At 40.6% G+C, this 20147-nt stretch overlaps 2 protein-coding genes across 2 annotated transcripts in view; one reads left to right on the top strand and one right to left on the bottom strand.

The window, feature by feature from the left end:
• The window catches only part of LOC307250487 (uncharacterized protein), a 31393-nt gene extending 18971 nt beyond the window's left edge, over positions 1-12422 (bottom strand). The window contains exon 1 of the mRNA XM_080027598.1: positions 12354-12422. Coding sequence (XP_079883724.1) covers positions 12354-12359 — 6 coding nt within the window. The 5' untranslated portion in view covers positions 12360-12422. The remainder of the gene's footprint in view (positions 1-12353) is intronic.
• Positions 1-20147, top strand: part of fa2h (fatty acid 2-hydroxylase) — a 38869-nt gene that overhangs the window by 10926 nt on the left and 7796 nt on the right. Inside the window, exon 2 of the mRNA XM_080027597.1 lies at positions 17204-17338. Coding sequence (XP_079883723.1) covers positions 17204-17338 — 135 coding nt within the window. The remainder of the gene's footprint in view (positions 1-17203; positions 17339-20147) is intronic.

The raw sequence follows: 20147 nt of genomic DNA, 5'->3' as shown, positions 1-20147 counted from the left end.
AAATTTTGTAAATTCCCGTTTATTCCCGTTAATTCCCAAAATTCCCGTTAATTCCCATAAATTCCCGTTAATTCCCATGGAAAGTTTCCAACTTTGAAAGTTCCCGGAATTTTGCAACCCTATTTTCAACCATAAATCATTTCCCGACATTATTTTTATTTTTCATTGGTCTGTTGCAATCCCATGAGCTAGATCTGATTTTGGTTTGAGATGTTTGAGGCCGTTGAAAATATAACACACTGGGATCGAATGTCATCTTTACTAAAATGTACCGAACAAATGAAATGGAGCATTTGTTCTGTACAACTTTAACTAAAACTTAATTGAAAAAAAAAAAAATCTTATGATTAAAACATATTTAAAAAGGTCTCAAAGTGTAAATTCTGCGTCGCATGGCTTTGTATGTCTAATTGTTTTAAGTAGGCACGTGTCCATTTTGTCAACTTTGACAAATGGTAGAACAAGTGCTGTTAGAATCAGGCAGGTCTTGGCTTGGGCTGTGTTTGTATACAGTATGTGACTGCAACTTGTTGTTTAATATAGCCCCTGGGTGGAAACGGAACACACACATTCTCACACAATCCAAAAGTCTGTTCTCCTCGTAACAGCAAACCCTTTGGACAAACTGACAAGATTTTCAGACACACCCAAGAGAAAGGAGGAGGAGAAGATGGGAGCAAGGCAGCCTGTAGTGTGGAGGCTACAGGTGCTTCTGCCAGAGATGTTTTGCTTTGACTACAAACATGGCTGCTGGTCAGACGTCTTGGATAAGGCCTTTAGATGGACCTTTGTCATAGGAGGAACATAGCATGAACCCCTCTGCTTCTGTGCTCCCCTGGTCAAACACCTCCGTGTTGGGCCAAGTGTCAGCTGACAGTGGTAAACAGTGGGAATTGGCAGCAAGGGGATCCATCAGTGTGTTCCTGTGTGCACCTGGGGAACTAGTGTCTGCATTAAGCTCTCTGAAGGCCTTTCCAATTATTAGATACATTTTTAAACTCTGTTGGCCTTGGAAGTTCAGACTCCAACACACATTAACTGGAGTAATGTCCAGAAGAGCCCCCAAGTGCAATGTTGCATCCACTGTGTGAGAGATTGGGTCTATCGAATGACTGGCTTTCCATCTGTAAGACTGGTAATCGACGTTGACATGATACTGTTCAAATGTTGTGTAATACATGCCTGGAGCTGTGTAGCGCTGGGTCCCTCCCTTTACCCAGAAGGCAGGGCAGGAACTTGTGGTCCAGGCTCTTGTCATCTATAGCCTGCAAATGGCTCCTGGCTATGGTGCCTGTTTGTACCATAAGACCTCTGCATTCATTAAGAAGCAACCCGCCAGGTCTTCAGCTTACCCAAGTTCTCCCATAGTACATCCCTCCTCTGCACCCTACACTGATACATATACCCCAGCCTCTATCATCTATCTAAGCCATTCAGCTGGATACTCCATCTTTACATGGTGGGCCCAACTAATGCTCAACAAAATCACGACTGTTTGCTATCCTGTCTCCACAATGGTCCAACAAGCTCCCTTATATCAAAGTCAAGTTGTTGTTGTTGCTCATTCTGAATTTGATGCCAGCAACACATTTAAAAAAAGTTGGGAAAGTGGCATTAAAAGATTGGGAAAGCTGTAGAATGATCAGAAATACCTGTTTGGAACATTACTCACATAAACATGTTAACTGGTAACAGGGGATAGATATCATGGATGGATATAAAAGGGCATCCCTTAAAGATTAAGTCTTCACAAGCAATAATGGTGTGAGGCTCATCACTTTATGAAGAACTGCAGAGGAAAACAGTCCAACAGTTTAAAAACAACATTCCTGGGGGCGCCCTTAGCTCAGTTGGTAGGGCGTCCCCTCCATGGGCCTCGGCCAGCAGCGGTCCCGGGTTTGATTCCAGCCCACGGTCGTTCTCTGCATGTCGCTCCCCTCTCTGCCCCATTTTAACTCTGTCTCTACACTGTCAATAAAGCATAAAAATGCCAAAAAAAAGATCTTAAAAAAAACAAAATAAACAACAACATTCCTGCAAATAATTTAAGGATTTCACCATCTATGATCCATAATATAATAATTAAAAGATTTAGAGAATCTGGAGAAATCTCTGCACGTGAGGGACAAGGTCCAAAATTAAAATGTAATGCCCATGACCTCAGGTGGCACTGCATTAAAACTTGACATGTTTTTATAAAGGATATCACTACATGGGCCACTTCAGAAAACCATTGATGGTAAACACAGTTTGTCGCTACATCCACAAATGCAAGATAGGACTCTACCATGCAAAGCAAAAGACAACGTTGGTCCTAGACTGGCCTGTCTGCAGTCCATACCTGTCTCCCATTGAAAATATTAGGTGCATTATGAAGCACAACATATCGCAATGGAGACCCCGGAATGTTGAGCATCTGAAGTTGTATTTCTAGCAAGAATGGGAAATAGTTTTGCTTTCAAAATGTCAATTAATGTCCTCAGTTCCCAAACGCTTACTCAGTGTTGTTAAAAGAAAGGGTGATGTAACACAGCGGTAAACATTACCCCGTCCCAACTTTTTTGAAACATGTTGCAGGCACAACATTTAAATTTTTTGTATATTTACAAAAAACAATAAAGTTGACCAGATAAATTAAACAAATACATATGATGTGTTTGTACTGTTTTATATTGAAAACATGTCTAATAGGATTAGGAAATGATCACATTCTGTTTTATTCACATTATCCATAATGTCCCAAACTTTTTGGGAATTGGGGTTTAGTTAACTTTAGTGTCTGGCTCCCTCCAACACCGGAACATACAAAAAAGAAATCTCATCTATACTACTCAACTCTACTCACAGACTGAGTGGGAGTAAGCCCTGGAAATGGTTGTTAGCCCAGAATGTATCTTCACTATCAGCAGCCTCTACTGCCATCGGAAAACAACACAAGCCGAGCCGGGTCACTTCTCTTTACCACCAATGTAAAAGCTATCTCAGACTAGGGATGCACCGATCTATTATTTTTAGTTCCGATCCGATTCCGATATCTGAGTTTTGGATATCGGCCGATACCGATACTGTCCGATATCATAAATATTCTACATTTCTTTTTTCTTTTTTTTGGTGGTGATGTTAGGAACGTGTAAGGTTAAGAAGGCTTAAGCAACACAGCAATTCTAATTTAAAAGAGTAAGAAATATACACAAATGCATATAGGTTCATTTTAAAGGCAGACTATGCAACATTGATCACTCCTGATCACTCTTTCATGGTTAAAAATAATTTAGAGAGAGGATTTTTAAATCGGATTTTAAATCTGAGTTGTCAGTCCGATATCCGATACGTAGAATGCTGCCATATCGGAACCAGATACCGATATTGTATCAGAATCGGCGCCATCCCTATCTCAGCCCCAAGTGATCAGGGGAGCGACACCTCACCAAATGACCTATGTATCCTAATCTAATCCTGCTGTGCGATGGATGGCTGATTTTTGTAAGCACTGGGATTGCATGTTGTGTAACAGGGTGTCACATTGGTAAAGGTGTGATTGGCTGAATCCAGGAGATAGGGAGAGGCCCATACCTCATGTTTGTCCCTAAGCCTGAGCGCGAGCCGTGCAGAGCGTTCAACCTTTACACACGGTCATGTGAACGCACCGCGGACTCTGATGTCATCAAAAGTGAAAAGCAGAGCAGGGCACTGACTTCTGATGGGAGTGAAAAAGACAACATGTTCCCATTTTGGCTGCACTCAAATGTAGACATTTCACACCCTCTTATTGATGCATGGAACTGTCTAAATGAAGTCAATGTGCCAGTGTATTAGAAAGAGACTGAACTGGCAGCTTTTTACCCTTATCACGACTAAGACCTAGATGAGATAATGAAGCCTTCTTTTGGATAGGTTCCAAATCATGATTTGCACGAGTGCGATATGGTTGTATGAAGTTAAGTAAACGTCTTTGTCTTAACATATGCTGTTCACAGTATTGGGCAAGTTACTTCAAAAGCGTTATGCATTATTTATGACTTGTTACTGTCATTTAAGTAATTAGTTACATTACAATATTACTGTCTTTGAATTGTAAGGTATTACACTACTTTTACATTGCTTTTGCATTACTTTCACCAAAATAACAGGAAAGATGGATTTGGTGTTCTCAATAGATTTTCTTGTGTTCAATGCAGCTCATTACACAGCAGGAGACTAAGCTAGGCTTAAGGCTAACAAAAGTACAATATAATGGTCGCAGTTATGGCTCATGGTGCAGTACATTTTACAATAGAAATACTGTATCTAGGTATTTGTATTGAAATCAATAGAGTTGGAGCCTACTACTGTAGATTGTGAACAAAAAAAATCATGACAAGATACAGAACCCTTTTTACATTTCTATCCCTTTATTTTCTTTCATTCACAGAGAATTCACACCATAATAAATGACATAGCTAGACCTTTTAATGTGTACCACATGAGAATTCAGTGCTCATGACCTTTTCAGTGATTATCGAACTGTGCGCAGTGTTACTGACCTCTCCCACACTGCTCTCCACATGCTTCATGTCAGGGAAGCACACACCAACACACATACAGTACACACAGCTATCCCCAAGCTCAGTGTGTTTGTGTGAAAAAGAAATAAAATAATAAATATGAATGGATTGGTGTGTGAGACAAAAGGTTACAGGTGTGACTGGTGTTGATAGGATTGATTGTTTTTTTCTCTAGGCCTTTAGAGCTGCTGCTGCCTCTCATGCTTTGTCGTATGTTTGTTCTCATTTAATAACTGCATCAGGGGGCATCCTCTGCTATGCTGCTTCAGTCTGTGTGCAGCATTGGTTATACAAGGTAGTAAGGTATCAAGTTTATAGTGGCAAACTAGAAAAATGCAGGTCTTGACATAATTTCAGGGCAAAGTAGAAGGGCAATACAACATTCAGAAAGGGAATACAACTTGCAGCTAACGCAAATGTTTCTTTCCTTTTTTACAAGTAATGCATGATTAATACACATGTAAGATTTACAGTATCTCACAAAAGTGAGTACACCCCTCACATTTCTTCACATTTTTCTTTATATCTTTCCATGGGACAACACTGAAGAAATGACACTTTGATACAATGTAAAGTAGTCAGTGTACAGCTTGTATAACAGTGTAAATTTACTGTCCCCTCAAAATAACTCGACACACAGCCATTAATGTCTAAACTGCTGGCAACAAAAGTGAGTACACCCCTTAGAAAAAATGTACAAATTGGGCCCAAAGTGTAAATATTTTGTGTGGCCACCATTATTTTCCAGCACTGCCTTAACCCTCTTGGGCATGTAGTTCACTAGAGCTTCACAGGTTGCAACTGGAACCCTCTTCCACCCATTTATGACAGCATCACAGAGCTGGTGGATATTAAAGACCTTGCGCTCCTCCACCTTCTGTTTGAGGATGCCCCAAAGATGCTCAATAGGGTTTTGGTCTGGAGACATGCTTGGCCAGGCCATAACCTTTACCCTCAGCTTTTTTAGCAAGCCACTGGTCGTCTTGGAGGTGTGTTTGGGGTCGTTATCATGTTGCAATACCACCCTGCGGCCCAGTTTACGAAGGTTGAGTGCACGTGGTCAGCGTCGTACACAGAGGTTGGCTTTGGAAAATAGACGTATGAGTGCTGCCAGCATTGCTGAAGGGCTTGAAGGGGTGGGGGGTCAACATGTCAGTGCTCAGACCATACGCCGCACTCTGCATCATTAGAACATCATACTGGTCTGCATGGCTGTCATCCCAGAAAGAAGCCTATTCTAAAGATGATGCAAAAGAAACCCCACAAAAAGTTTGCTGAAGACAAACAGACTAAGGACATGGATTACTGCAACCATGTCCTGTGGTCTGATGAGACCAAAATACATTTATTTGGTTCAGATGGTGTTAAGAGTGTGGAGCGGCAACCAGGTGAGGAGTACAAAGACAAGTGTGTCTTGCCTAGAGTCAAGCATGGTGGTTGGAGTGTCATGGTCTGGGGCTGCATGAGTGCTGCCAGCACTGGGGATCTACAGTTCATTGAATTCTAACATGTACTGTGACATACTGAAGCAGAGCATGATCCCCTCCCTTCATAAACTGGGCCGCAGGGCAGTACTGCAACATGATAACGACCCCAAACACCCCTCCGAACGACCACTGGCTTGCTAAAGAAACTGAGGGTAAAGGTTATGGACTGGCCAAGCATGTCTCCAGTCTTAAACCCTATTGAGCATCTTTGGGGCATCCTCAAACAGAAGGTGGAGGAGCGCAAGGACTCTAATATCCACCAGCTCCTTGATGTCGTCATGAATGGGTAGAAGAGGGTTCCAGTTGCAACCTGTGAAGCTCTAGTGAACTACATGCCCAAGAGGGTTAAGGCAGTGCTAGAAAATAATGTTGGCAAAACAAAATATTGACACTTTGGGCCCAATTTGGAAATTTTTTCTTAGGGGTGTACTCACTTTTGTTGCCAACAGTTTAGACATTAATGGCTGTGTGTCGAGTTATTTTGAGGGGACAGTAAATTTACACTGTTATACAAGCTGTACACTGACTACTTGACATTGTATCAAAGTGTCATTTATTCAGTGTTGTCGCATGGAAAGATATAATGAAATATTTGAAGAAATGTTAGGGGTGTACTCACTTTTGTGAGATACTGTATATGTATACAGTATATCAAAAAAATATTGATTTCTTTAGGGAATAAAGAGCAGGGTTGAGCGGCTGCCTTGCTTCAGAGTGCTTCAGAGTGTTGCCTTTGTACCATATGCTTATACAATACAACATCTCAACTCCACAGGGAACGTCTTACATATGAGCTGTCAAAAGGGCCACACCGACTTTGCTCTTCCCCTACTCACAGTCCCTTCAAGTTTTATCCTAGCACTCCATCACTAGTCATAAAACACACCATGATAAATTAAGTTCTTTATTGTCAATTAACACAAGCTGACTCACACATGGTAAGTCTCACAAGGTAATCGAGCTTTCCTATTCACTAAACCCTCCTCGAGGTTAAGTGCCTATCTTAAAGACACAAAGGTAGAGATGGTGGGCACGTACATGTAACACCAGCCACCACTAGTTTTACAAATAACACCCTGTGAGAAGTGAGGCGATATACATACCTCGGTCACCTTTAGTGAGTGGCCCTACCCTTCAGATATTTTTCTGTGAAAAAAATGGGACAACCCTGCTCTAGGCCATCCTCCATGCACACCATGGCGATCATAGAAAACCACACACACACACACCCTTAAAAGTAAGTTAAAAGTAACCTGTCAATAAATTGTTGTTTCACCTTAGATGCGACGAGGAACTTTTAAATATTTAAGATAAGAAAATCCTTTATTAGTCCCACAGTGGGGACGTTTTCGGGTTACAGCAGCAACAGTATGATTCAAATAATAATAACAATAGAAAAAAATATATAATAATAACCTATGTAAACATTAAAAAATGCAAGTGGCTGTAAAACATTGATTAAGTAGATAGACAGTTTGCAGATTGCTGATTGTACAGTCTGACTGCTGCAGGAAGAACAAATCTGCACTATCTCTCTTACACACACCGCGGATGTATCAGTCTGTCACTGAAGGTGCTACTCAGTGTCTTATTTCTCCTCTGATGATCATAAATGATATTTAACAGCAATCGAGATGAGCAGTGCAAAGAATGCTATTTGTATATAGTTTTTCTCAATGCCTTTTGTCATGCCATTGTCAAATGTTAATGGCCCCCATGCATGAAATCAAATTGGGCATGTCAGGTGTTTTCTTTGATCGGAGGGTTGAGGACAGAAGATTTCTCAGAGTGAATTGAAAGTGGATTCCAGTGGAGTATAAGTTTTTTAATCCAAAATAACTTTTTTTGTTAGTACCTACCGCTACATCCCCGTATGTTGTGTGTGTGCGCTTGAGAGAAGCAAACCTGCGTTCACTGTAAACTGTATACTCCACCTTTTTAATAAACAGTATTTAGGTTAATAAATATAGCACTAGTATGGGATCTGTGATGAGATCAGTGCTTTTTTCTATTCTACATACTACCTCTGACGATAAAAAGAAGGATGCAGTAGGCATACAATTGGGACATACTTTTACTTATTTATTTCATGATAACATTGCGCCTTGATCTTGCCTCTTGCTTTTATATCCGTCGCATCCCTGTTTGTTTTCATATGGAGGCTCCGTTGATGTGACGTCACTTCAGGTTCGAGCTGGATTATGGGTCAGAATCGCCCAAATAGGATGCAGTTTTCAACACTAAAAATCTTGGCCGGATGTAGACATCCGGGTCTTTCTAACCATCCTAAATCTGGCCACAAGAATCGGGACATCCTAAATCTTTTTTCTACCATACTAAATAGTAGTATTCGATTCGGAACGCAGGGTCAGTCCTGCATTGCCCTTAAAACCTATTCCATTCATCTTCACCACATTCATTTAATTCATCCACCCACTTGCTCCTCCCCCTCCTCCCCACAGCGAAGGCTGACTATAGTTTCTCTGTTGCCACAGTACCAGGCCACATGGCCGCCCCACTCTAGCCGTGCCCTTTGTTTTTTGTCTGTCCTTCTTTTATACTGGGATAGAGCACTCCTTATGTCCTTCTACTTGACCTTATCCTCTGTCAAATAGCCCACCCTCCTCTAACAAGGGCGTCTCTGAATCCTTGTCTTAATTTGAAGCGTGGCCTTCATGGACACAGAGACACAATAACCTGTACAAGATAACCAATGATATAAAACCTTTAGGAACATTCTCCTGTGTCACGAGAGGTGAAGTTTAAGATTTTAGAAAGATTCTATTAGGGCTTTCAATGCTCTATCTAAACAGTGGCACTGAAGGTTTGCCTTGACTAATGTAATGAAAAGGATTTTTTTTCAGATTGAACGTGTATTTTGAACAGTTGTTTCGTAAGCCTATTGAATGCTTTTAATCACACCATAGAAGCTATAGTGTAAAAGCGGGCGTCCCCACCACATGACAATGAGCTGACTTAAAGTTGGAGCTATGTCAACAGCACAGGCCTATACCACCTATTGTCTGGGATCAGTGCAAACAGGCACAGAATCATAGAACAAGGCCATCAATTAGTTACTGAACTCCCTCCTCCGGCTTTTCATTGTTTACTTACCCACTAACTAAATTCCCTGCTATTAATTTGTCCTTTTAGTCTTCTGGCTTTATATAAAGGCAATTACGCAGAAGATGTGTCAGAGCAGGTGAGTGAAACTGATCTCAGAGCAGTATGGAAGAGAGACTGAATTTTTAAAAAAGGCTGTTCGGTCAGAGGGGATAGGGCTGTCGTGGAGTTACCTAAGTACTCACCTCCCTTGGAAACGTATTGATATGTTGCCATGGCCTTTTAAATATCCCAATAAATCCGCTGTGTCCCACAACAGCCACCACGCTTAATTCAATCAAACACAATGTACAACTCCAATTCCGAAATAGTTGAGATGTTACATACAATGTGAATAAAACATAATGTGATCATTTCCTAATCCTTTTCGACGTGTATTCAATAAATAACATTACAAATACATAATTTTTTTAAACTGATACACTTTATTGTTTTTGTGAATATACACAAATGTAACATTTTAAATTGCGAGACGTTTCAACAGGCTACAGGGGCATTCAAATATTGGGAAAGCTGTATTAAAAAAAAAAGGTTAAAAAAAAACCCTCTTTGGAACCTTACTCTAAACATGTTAACTAGTAACAGGTTATATTATCAGGATTGGATATTATTATTATATTGGGGCAGGGCTGTACGCTTATTTTTTCAGGTGGTAGCACTGGTGCTAGCAAGCAAAAAAATTCAGTAGCACAAAAATAAATTTGGTAGCACACAAAGTAGGCTATGATTGAAAACTTGCATAACCTTAACCCTTGCATTTTGCTCTAATTACCTTTGAGCATGTCATCCTGGTCTCATTTGAGATTCACAATTAATATGATATCCTAGTGGGTGCAGTAATAATTGTAGAAAAATGAATAGGGGTGCACTGATTGCGATTTAGAAAAAAGAATCTAACCTGCCAATTGCAATTTTTTGCTGATTCAGAATTATTATTATAATGTCCTTCTGTTAATTAAAACCAAACTTTAAAACATTAAACATAGCCTATTAAATAAATAAGTATACATATTGGTACAATTTAGGATAAATTAAATAGGTTGTTGTGAATGTGTTGGAAGTAGCTTTTCAGTGGCTTATTTAAAACTTTGTAAATAGACTAGGCTACTGTTGACTGCTCTCTGCAGCTGAATGAGTTGCCTTTCAAGCTAGAAAAAAGCGCTAACTTCCTGTTCTTACCTGCTTCAAAATAAAAGTCAACTAACGTTTGGCTAATAACAGGCTTTTAATGTGAAGGCGCACAGGAAATGTTCTGTTTGTACACGAGCTAACTTAACTGCGGTAATGTGCCGTCTCCTTCCGGTAATTGCCGTTGGTGAAGTTTTTATACCTAGAATCGCTGCACCCGCACAGATCCCGAGGACACCAGCCAAAGTGGAGGGTGGACTCAATAACTTACTTGCCTAAGACTCATTTACCCGCAGTGTTAATGTAGAGCCCTCTAAGCAGTGTTGTGCATCTCTCCTCTGTGTTTCAAAGAGACAGCATCTGCTCATTATCAACCTGTCGCACGAGTGCTAATGGGTTCGTATTCATCATCGCACGTGATCAATTTCAGTAGCAAATGCGATCAAAACTGTCGCACTGTACAGCCCTGATTGTATTGGGGCATCCCATACATTTTTTTATTAATGCTAAACACATTTAATCCCAGTACTAAAAGTGTAAGTAGATCTGCTACCTCCTTTTAGTCCGGTGTACAATATTGACCTGATTGTGCTCATTTATGAAATGATTCTGGTGTTTTTTTTTAATTTTTTAGGTTGTGACCAGAGTGTTGATTTTTTTTCTCCACATGGAAAAATGTAACCATATCGAAAGACGATAAATATAAAGGACTTTAAAGCCACAGACTTAAACCGGGCTCTATCTGTGGCTAGGAAATGTTTTGAGGTTTCCCCTGTGCAGCACAAGCAGGTGCAGTAGATGTGGTTTTTCGTTTGTATATTTCAGGTAAATGACACAGGTGCACACACCAACCAAACCAATCATGTGGTGAAAATATTCTTAGCCAGGATTTTTTCTTCTCTGGGACTGGCAGGGTTTGACAAGAGTATCCAGATTCAGAAGTGTAGAACACTAAGTGAATTTGATTCAACTTTGATCTTTGCAAATCTGCCAAATTAAATTGCGGTTAAAGATTGACATTGACACTAAAAGCCCAGAGTGAATTGTAGCCGGAGTTCTGATGTTGGATTTGCTGTTACTTTGTCATTTTAACCGATGTCGTGTGTAGTTTAACCATTAATTAACCTTTGTAAAGGCACCGAACACCTCTGCAGACTCTACAATAGTTGTTTATATGTTTTTATGATTTTAGATGGTCAAGAGCACTTTATTTCTTTAGCTTTTTTATGTTATCCAAAGGTGAAGTCATATAACTATATTTGAGAGCACGCACTGAAGCTAGCTGAATGACTTTCCTGATGATGCATCATGAGTTCAACAAAGAGTTGTGAGTGAATACGCAGGCTGAGGGACAGTGTAAACATGGCACTGTGGCTTTGTATTTCCCTAATGAGTTTCTTTTCAGCGACTCACACTTTCCATGCTCCAGTACAGACTTCATGAAAAATAATCTCTGTCTGAATATAAACTGAACGACTATAATGTGAGGCGCTTATCCCAGCTGTCACGGGATCCCATCCAAGGTCAAATATAAAGTCTTCCATCAGCTATTTTTTTTTATTGTCTAGTGAATTGTGACTTTCATAACCGTTTTAGTTTATATTTAGTGGCATTTACATCTTGAGTAGGTACATTTTAACAGCGCTGTGAAGCTCGTCACGCTTTTTCGCTCCCAAACGATGTTGAATAGAGGTCATCAAAACAACTTTTAAAGTTATTCTTTTCTGAGAGAACATTTTCCATCAAGCTAGGAAGAGTCAGTAATGGTCAGGTCTGAGAGGCTGAAAACTACAAATGTTTGTAATTCATTTATCAATTTGGATAGAAATGTATTAAATTGTTAATCTTTTGAAAAAAAAAGAATAATAATTATAAATCCTGGTATAATTTAAGGTATTTTGTACAAATTGCTATTAAATGGTTTGTGTTGTATCACTGCTATCCTCCCTAAGTCAGCAGGTTCCTCTTTAAAGAGGACCTATGATGCTTTTTGACTTTTATGACCTATAAACGTTGTTATGATGATTCATAGTCATGCTTAACCATACTAAATTATCAAATAATGACTTACATGCATTTCGACGTATTCCCTGCTGACCGTCTGGGGTGTCTGTGCAGAGCACTAAACACTATTCTAGCCAGTCGAGAAGTCACGTCTTCAAAGCGGTCTACCCTTTCATAATTCGTGACGTCGCATAAAAATTTGTGACGTGACCACGCGGATGTTTCCATGTATGGTAATGCTGTCACTTCCCTGTTCGCGTCTGCCTCGCGCCCTTATAGGTCCATGCTCGCGCTTCCCGCCACTGAAAGTGTTCCGGAAGGAAGGTAACCAATCACAACGGAGTGGGGTTTGCAAGAGGGGGGGGGGAGGGTAGCGGAGATGGCCGATGCACAGGCGGAGGGAGCGGAGATTGCCGAAGCACACACACTCAAGTGTTGACAGGAAGTGCTGGATCGCCAAAATAAGAGAAAGAGCTTCCCGAAAATCAACATAGTTTTTTGTGATGTGATTCGTGTCAGGTTGCTCTATAGCAGTGTAAAACAAGAAATTAAGACCAGAAAAGTAGTATAATAGGTCCTCTTTAAGTTTTGTTTCCAGTATAGTTTTTTTTAAAGAGCATAACGGAATTCAACTTCTGCATCTAAGAATTGCAGCAAAGGAACCGTTGTCCTCCTTCTTTATCAACCTTTGATCAGTCACTGTCATCCACATGCAATAACTATTTTTTTTTATGTCGAAACTTTATGTTCCTCTTTTCAGGAGCTGTGCTAACACATCGTTATCTTTGGTCTAAGTCACATACTCACGCAAACACATGCTCGGCAAAAATATTCAATATTTTCAATAGTTTAACTCGATGATTGTGTTGTCCTTTCCACCATTACAGCCTATTACTATTAGTATAGCATGCACAGACTGTTGCAAAGTAAGCAATATTCATGGACATTTGCAGAGAAACCAATTGGGAAATGGACGAGGCAAAACGATTACATCACACTACGTTTCCACATTTTGATGGCGCCATGGCTGCCTCATTGTCACCACACTGGCCTGTGATACTGTTCATCTTCCTGTCTAACCACAGGCAACCCGATGTCAAGCTGGTACCCTGTGCTCACATTTTATAAGCTTATAGATACAGGTTTCTTACTTTGGTTGGAATTATACAGAGAGCATAATGTGTTTACTCAGTGTAAGCCAATTTGTAATAATATTACCATTTTGACTGAAAAGCATTTAAAAATACTGTAGCTCTTGGTTGTATTACAATGATAACATGTCCTGAATATAGCTGCCTTTTGCTCTGTAGATCTCCTTTCTGGGGCAGTATTAAAGAGTAGGAACTATACCTGTAATGCTACTAGAGGTAATATAATTTACATGTTTAGAAATACTGACGCTTTTCATATTTGTATTATGATCTCTCTCTCTGAACCACATGTACTGCTCTGACCTGTATGGTCAGCGTAAGCTAATTTACTAATATGCAAACTACTATTCCTTGTTGCTCCCGTCCTGCACAGCCATGCGACTGCTCTTCCTATTTACTTGTTTGTTTCCATTACCCGCTCCTTGGAGAGAAAGCCTGTGTGTTTCACTGCGGGCTTGATCTGCCATATCAGAGCATTATACAATAGAAGGTGCTTATGTTTAGGGTGTGTTAACTGTCTGAATAAAATAAAAAAACTCACCTCAACATGGAATGTGGAGTTAGGGACATATTTGTCTAGGCCTGTTTGACAACATGGACCATGACATGAATAAATGAAAATGTAATATTTGCAGATATCCACACATTTTTTAAATTTGCAAATCATATTCTGAATCCTATCAGATCCTGATTCTACCTATTCGTAGTTTTGTAAAAACTTTGTTTTCACAATTATTCTAAAAGTTTAAATTTTGATAGCTGTTTACAACTATGTTTCACAGCTGTTTTTCTCAATCAATTTAGAGAGCTGCTTTAATCTTTCAACACAGGTACCGGATGCGTAATAAGGAATTTGTCTTTTCTAACATTTTCCGCACTACTCTAAAGCCAGAGTTAAGATGTACTTCACACAATGCATTACCATAGGTGCAGCCTATTATATACAATTAAAATGAAACCAAACATTTCAAATAACCCCACAGAAATTGCAACAAGTTTGTGGATAAGTTGTTTAACTATGTTTTACTTTGTTGACCGTGGCAATATTTCTACTTTGTGAATAGCAGGATTAAACAAGACTGTAAATGTGCTGATTCAATTTGAAGAGCATAACAAAAACAACTCCATAGTTTTGGGCTCAGGGGTTTGAGTTTGTTGATAATGGTCCAAGGTTGATTTGACAAAGAAAGCTTTATCTGAATTCAGTTCGTATTGTTGCGATTTTCATGGCTAAACCAGATATACCAGAGGGGTCATCAACGTACCAATGATAGGACACACAGGTGAAATGATGAATAAAATGGGGTTTAAAAACTCAGTTTGTTACCTAGTAGGGCTGTTTCAGAACTGTGGTTCTACCTCTGGCCAGATTTGGAATTGGTCAAATATTTAGTTTCCTTCCAATACAACAGTCGAGCAAGCGACTGATACCACTATCTTACCTAAAATGTCCAGTTTTTGTCGTGGAACACCACTTCAGTCATTAAGGTCAATGATTCAGTTATATGGAATTTGTTCCGAACCACACCTACAGGTTTCACTTATGGCACAAAGCACCAGCCTCTTTTGTTAAGTCTGTCCCTTATGTATAAAGTGGGACGAGCCAGAGCTTACTTAACATCAGGATCACACATTACTCAAGCTGTGTCACGTAGGCCACGACTGCGGCTGATACAGAGGGTGTGTCAGGTTGTTACTTTCATCAACATAGTGCTATTGTGTTTCTTTTGTGAGTGTGTGTCTGTGTGCGTTGGTAGCTTTGAGCCAATAGTCTGCCCTATTTATTCCCACTGAGTTTGATATCCGGCATATGTCATCACCCGTAAAGACACCAGACAAATGGCAAATTGAATGAACACAGTGATATTACAACGCTATTCATTGATATCAATTTGTGCACTCTTTCTTCTTTTGCACCAGTTTCAAGCCTCTGGATCTGTCATTTTAGTACTGTATATTAAATCACAGTGTATCAGGACAGTAGCCTTTCACAGCAGATCATTGTTTTGATGTGCATATATTACCCGCTCTTCTTTTGATACTATAGACACGGCCTGGTAATAGCAGGACCCTCCATTGTTCTCATTGAAAGCTGGATTTAAGAAATATTGCTCTCATATGACTGGATGTCAAAAGTGAGCATCAACAACAACAGGTGTATTCTTCCAAGACTGAAGTGACAGGTTAATTGTGCCCTATTTGTTTAGCGTTTTCTTTTGTCTTTTGTTTCTGCACAGTGTGACAATGGGGCGGGGGTGTAATGTTGCCTCTGTCTGTAGGTGTTGAATTGCTAAGGTGATGTTAGCGACAAACCACAGGGCACCATTGCATGTGTTTGTGGGTAAGTGTGTCTGTGTTGTGTTTAATGTGTACACGCGTGTTCTTGTGTACGCGTCCGGAGCCAACCAGCTGATAAATATTTCACTTGACTTGATGGGAACGGACTCAAAGGATGAACAGAGGTGGCCAGTTATTACAGACCAAAGAGGGGAGATAACTATGGCTTTTGTAGCTTTTTGGATTTGTATATTGACTGGACATGGATAAAGGGCGAGGCAGATAGAAGAAACATTTCAAATACATCGATGGGTTATGTTGTGTTCATTGCTTTTGTGCTGTAGACATGAAAGGTGGTTTCAAGGCAGCAGCTGTATTTGATTTCCAATGGATTCCAACTCTAACTCAGTTTTATGACTAAAATAATATAAATGTCCACTTTTCAAACTACTCCTGCAGCATGATCCACTTCTACTGTCTGTCTGCCCGTATATGTGCTCATCATATTTCAAACTATCACATTCTCCAACATATGGCTGTAATTCAACATGTGGGCTGCTTATATCTCTGGTGAATGGTGATCCGTAATGGTTAGTATTGACACATTTAAATGAAGTTGTATTCTTGCCAACTGCTGGGGTTTTTTTTGTTGTGAAACTGGGTCCCCCAATGGAAAAAAAACTTACTGATGATTTAATGCTGACGAGAGTTAGTGTGGTCTATGGAGGAAGATACTGCCTGCTTCAAAGAGCCATCCCTGTAGCTCACATGCAGGAAGTGTTATATAGTCAAACAGACTGCTCATAAAATAAAAAAACACGTTTATTTCCTCTTATAACACCTCATAATTTGCCTTTTGGAAAAAATCGGTTACGAGCTCAGACAAATCTGCAGCAGTGCGACGGGGGTGGCAACAGTTTCCACTTCCCTTTAGTTGTCACAGTAGGCGGCTGTGTGTCGGCCACTAATGTTTCATTCAAATAGGCAGGGATCGATCCCATGAGGAAAACAGTCGGTGGACCTTGCACCTTTTTTGCATTTTCAACCTAGTGATGGAGAAGTAGGTTTTGCCCCATTTATCTGTGGAGTCCATGGGCAGAAAAGGCAGATGCAGGTGTTTTTCAGTGACGCAAAGGTTCGAAGGTTGCTTGAGTTATAAATGAAGTGTTCAGGTACATGTCCCATAGGGGAGGAGGCAGTTACGCCTGAGAGTCAGAGCAAAGGGCTGCCACTGTGCAAAATGAAGGACATGGGTACACAGCACAAAAATACACACACATGCATGCACAGACCACTGCTTTGAAAGGGCCATACCATTTATTACGCATTAGTCGTTAAATACACATGTTGTCTATTTGTGACTTTAGCGGGGGGGAAATGAAATTGGAAAAAGACTCAAGGGCCTAGGAGAAACAAAATAGATGTCCACTATCATCTCTGATGGATCTGTTATTGATGGTGTGTGTTTCTGTCCTGTGTTTTCCTTCAGGGCCTGAGAGAGAGGAGGAAGGGCAATGACCAGACGGAAGGAGAGAGGGCGGCCCAAAAGACCACGGACGACAAGACAAAAGAGGAGGATGAGGATTCCCCGTTCAACCTGTTCAGCTCTGTGGACCTTGACAAGGTGTGTGTGTGTGTGTGTGTGTGTGTGTGTGTGTGTGTGTGTGTGTGTGCGCGCGTGTCTGTGTTCGTACATCCACTATCTCTTTGTGTATATCAGTGTTTGATAGTGCTTGGAACTGTTCATGGTTACTTGCTCTGGGTTGGAATGAGAGCGTGACCAAACAAGATAGATAAGCGTGTGTGTGTGTGTGTGTGTGTGTGTGTGTGTGTGTTTTTGTGTGTCTTCTACTACAAGAAGGGTTGAACGGTCATCAGGTTAATCACCCTGCCTTCCATAACTGTCTCTGTTTGTCAGTAGTTCTCACACTATCAGCATGTGAAATGCACACGAGGTAACAATAATGCATTCTTTCAAAACACCTAACCTTAACCCTCATTACAATAAGCACATCTTTCCACTTATACCTTCCTACTAACACTTTATATTAATGGTACATGAATCATCATGAATTCATGTCTGAATGAATGTGTGAAAATGCATGAATTCATTCATATCTTCTTCTTCAGTTGTCCGTCGATTTCGACGATGACGTCACATTTATCCCCTTGAGGATGAAGAATTAAAAGAATCAAAAAGTCCATGGCTCTTAGCTACTTCCGATGGGTTCAAGAAGTAGTGGGGGGGGGGGGGCATAAAGTGAGACTTGTGCAATAGATGCTTAAGGTGGGGAAAGGGTGCACCATCCTCAACCCACCATCTTGGCAAGCCACAGTTAGGCTGGAGGCAAGGTGAGATCCAAGACGGCCAGTCACTGTGGAGTGTTGCAGGAGACTGCCAAGTCGTCGGTATAGTGGCGCTCGCCTGGTGCGGGTCTCCACCGCAGAATTTTCATTTTGGGTTTTCTCCCGTAGTCTTTTCCCAGCCATGGGCACCCACAAGACAGTGGGGCAGGAGATGGTGTGGTTCCAGGGGTGTCCACCTCTGGTTCCACACCTCTGGGGCCTCCTGCTGCTCCGAGATCCTCTGCTGGTTTCGCCTGGAGCCGCAAGGCACCCAGTTACCGTGTGTGGCCACGAGGAGGCACAGCAGAGGTCTTGACGATGGAGAGGCTATGTACTGGCAAGGGGAGGCTTACGCACTCGGCTCCCCCGTTCGCACAGGGCTAGCCAGCGGTGACATCTGAAAGCGAGAGCATGCAAAGCAGCAGGCCACACTTAAAGCCACACTAGACGCATCACATCGCCCTGTGTGCGAACACACACACAGGGCGTGCACATATAGTACTTCATGAACTATCAGTAATTCACTAGGATGGATGGTATCTCATGCATGATTTAACACAGGAACAACACATTAATTAATGGATCAGCTTAGGTCAGTCAATCATCATGATCTTTGAGTTATCACATGTCTGACTAGTCACACCAATACACTTGTGTCTTGATAAATACCAAGTGTTGAAATCATGATGAAGTAAGCATTAATATGTCATGACTTCATCATGTTTGTGGCCCTTCAAATAAAGTGGAGACCTAGTATCTCAAGGTCAGAACAAATAAAGTGGTGACCTTGAATTCAATGAAATGGTTTTAATAAAACGAACGAGGTCTCCACTTTATTTGAAGGGCCACAAACATGATGAAGTCATGGAATAGTAATGCTTAGTTCATCATGATTTCAACACTTGGTATTTAACAAGACACAAGTGTATTGGTGTGACAAGTCAGACATGATCATCAGTAATAACTCAAAGATCATTAAAGTTGACTGACCTAAGCTGATCCATTAATTAACGTATTGTTCATGTGTTAAATCATGCATAAAAAATTCATTAATTCATGCATTTTCACGCATTAATTCAGACATGAATTCATGATGATTCACATGCCATTAATATAAAGTGTTACCCCAACTTCTAAACCCTAAGTAGCCCTCATAGAGGAGTGTCCTTGTAAGTATAGGAGCCACTTACGTGCATACACACATAATGGAGCATTCATTTCTTAATTCCTTTCAATTGAACTCTTGTGGTTTGAGCTGAGTCTTGTTGGAATCTGCAGCCTCATCGACATACCAGGTCCGACAGATTCAACCAGTCCTACTTGTTCACTCTGTTGCCAGGCATTTGTTTTCATTCTTGCTGTGGTGTGTGGGGAATGTCACCATACTTGTCGTATTAGCATAGGTGACCTAGAATCAAACAGACATGATCTCCACCACATCTAAGACATGTAGAGAAACTTTTCTAATGGGACTTTGCAATAGTAATTCACACCTGTTTGGGTTGTCGATTTTGTCTGGCTCTCACTGAAGCACTAAAGAACATGGCGCGGGATTTTGATGTACTGTATGTGACTATTGTAATGAAGACCGTGTTTCATTCATAAGGGTTCACCTGTCTCTTTTAAATCAAGCGTATCTGGTGTTCACTTTCTCCGAACCAACACAGCCTCAGGAATGTGAGACATGGTATCTCTAAAAGGCGCGTGGCACAGGGTTATCATGTCTTTTGTCACCTGTTAATTTTAGATAGAGAAACCTGCATTCTTCGTTCCTTTTTTCTCATTCTAACTCACTGCCTGTTTAATTTTAGAATACCATAAGTATTCACTCTTGCTGATGTTCCAAAAAACATTTTGACTGTGAGTTGTTGCTGTAAATATGTACTAACCTGTCAGTCTGGTAGTGAGTCACATGACAGCATGTTTCATGATGATTTCCCTGCATGATTTTCTTCAACCAAGTGAACAATAAGCTACAGTCACAGTACACATCACATGATAGCCATTTTGTCATAAGATGTGCTGATGAACTTTTAAATAGTTCAAAGGCTCCAAATAATAGATTAGAAAAAAACTGTATAATGTTC

This window comes from Ammodytes marinus, assembly GCF_949987685.1.
Source record: "Ammodytes marinus genome assembly, chromosome: 5".
NCBI lineage: Eukaryota > Metazoa > Chordata > Actinopteri > Uranoscopiformes > Ammodytidae > Ammodytes > Ammodytes marinus.
This window is presented reverse-complemented; position numbering and strand designations above follow the sequence as displayed.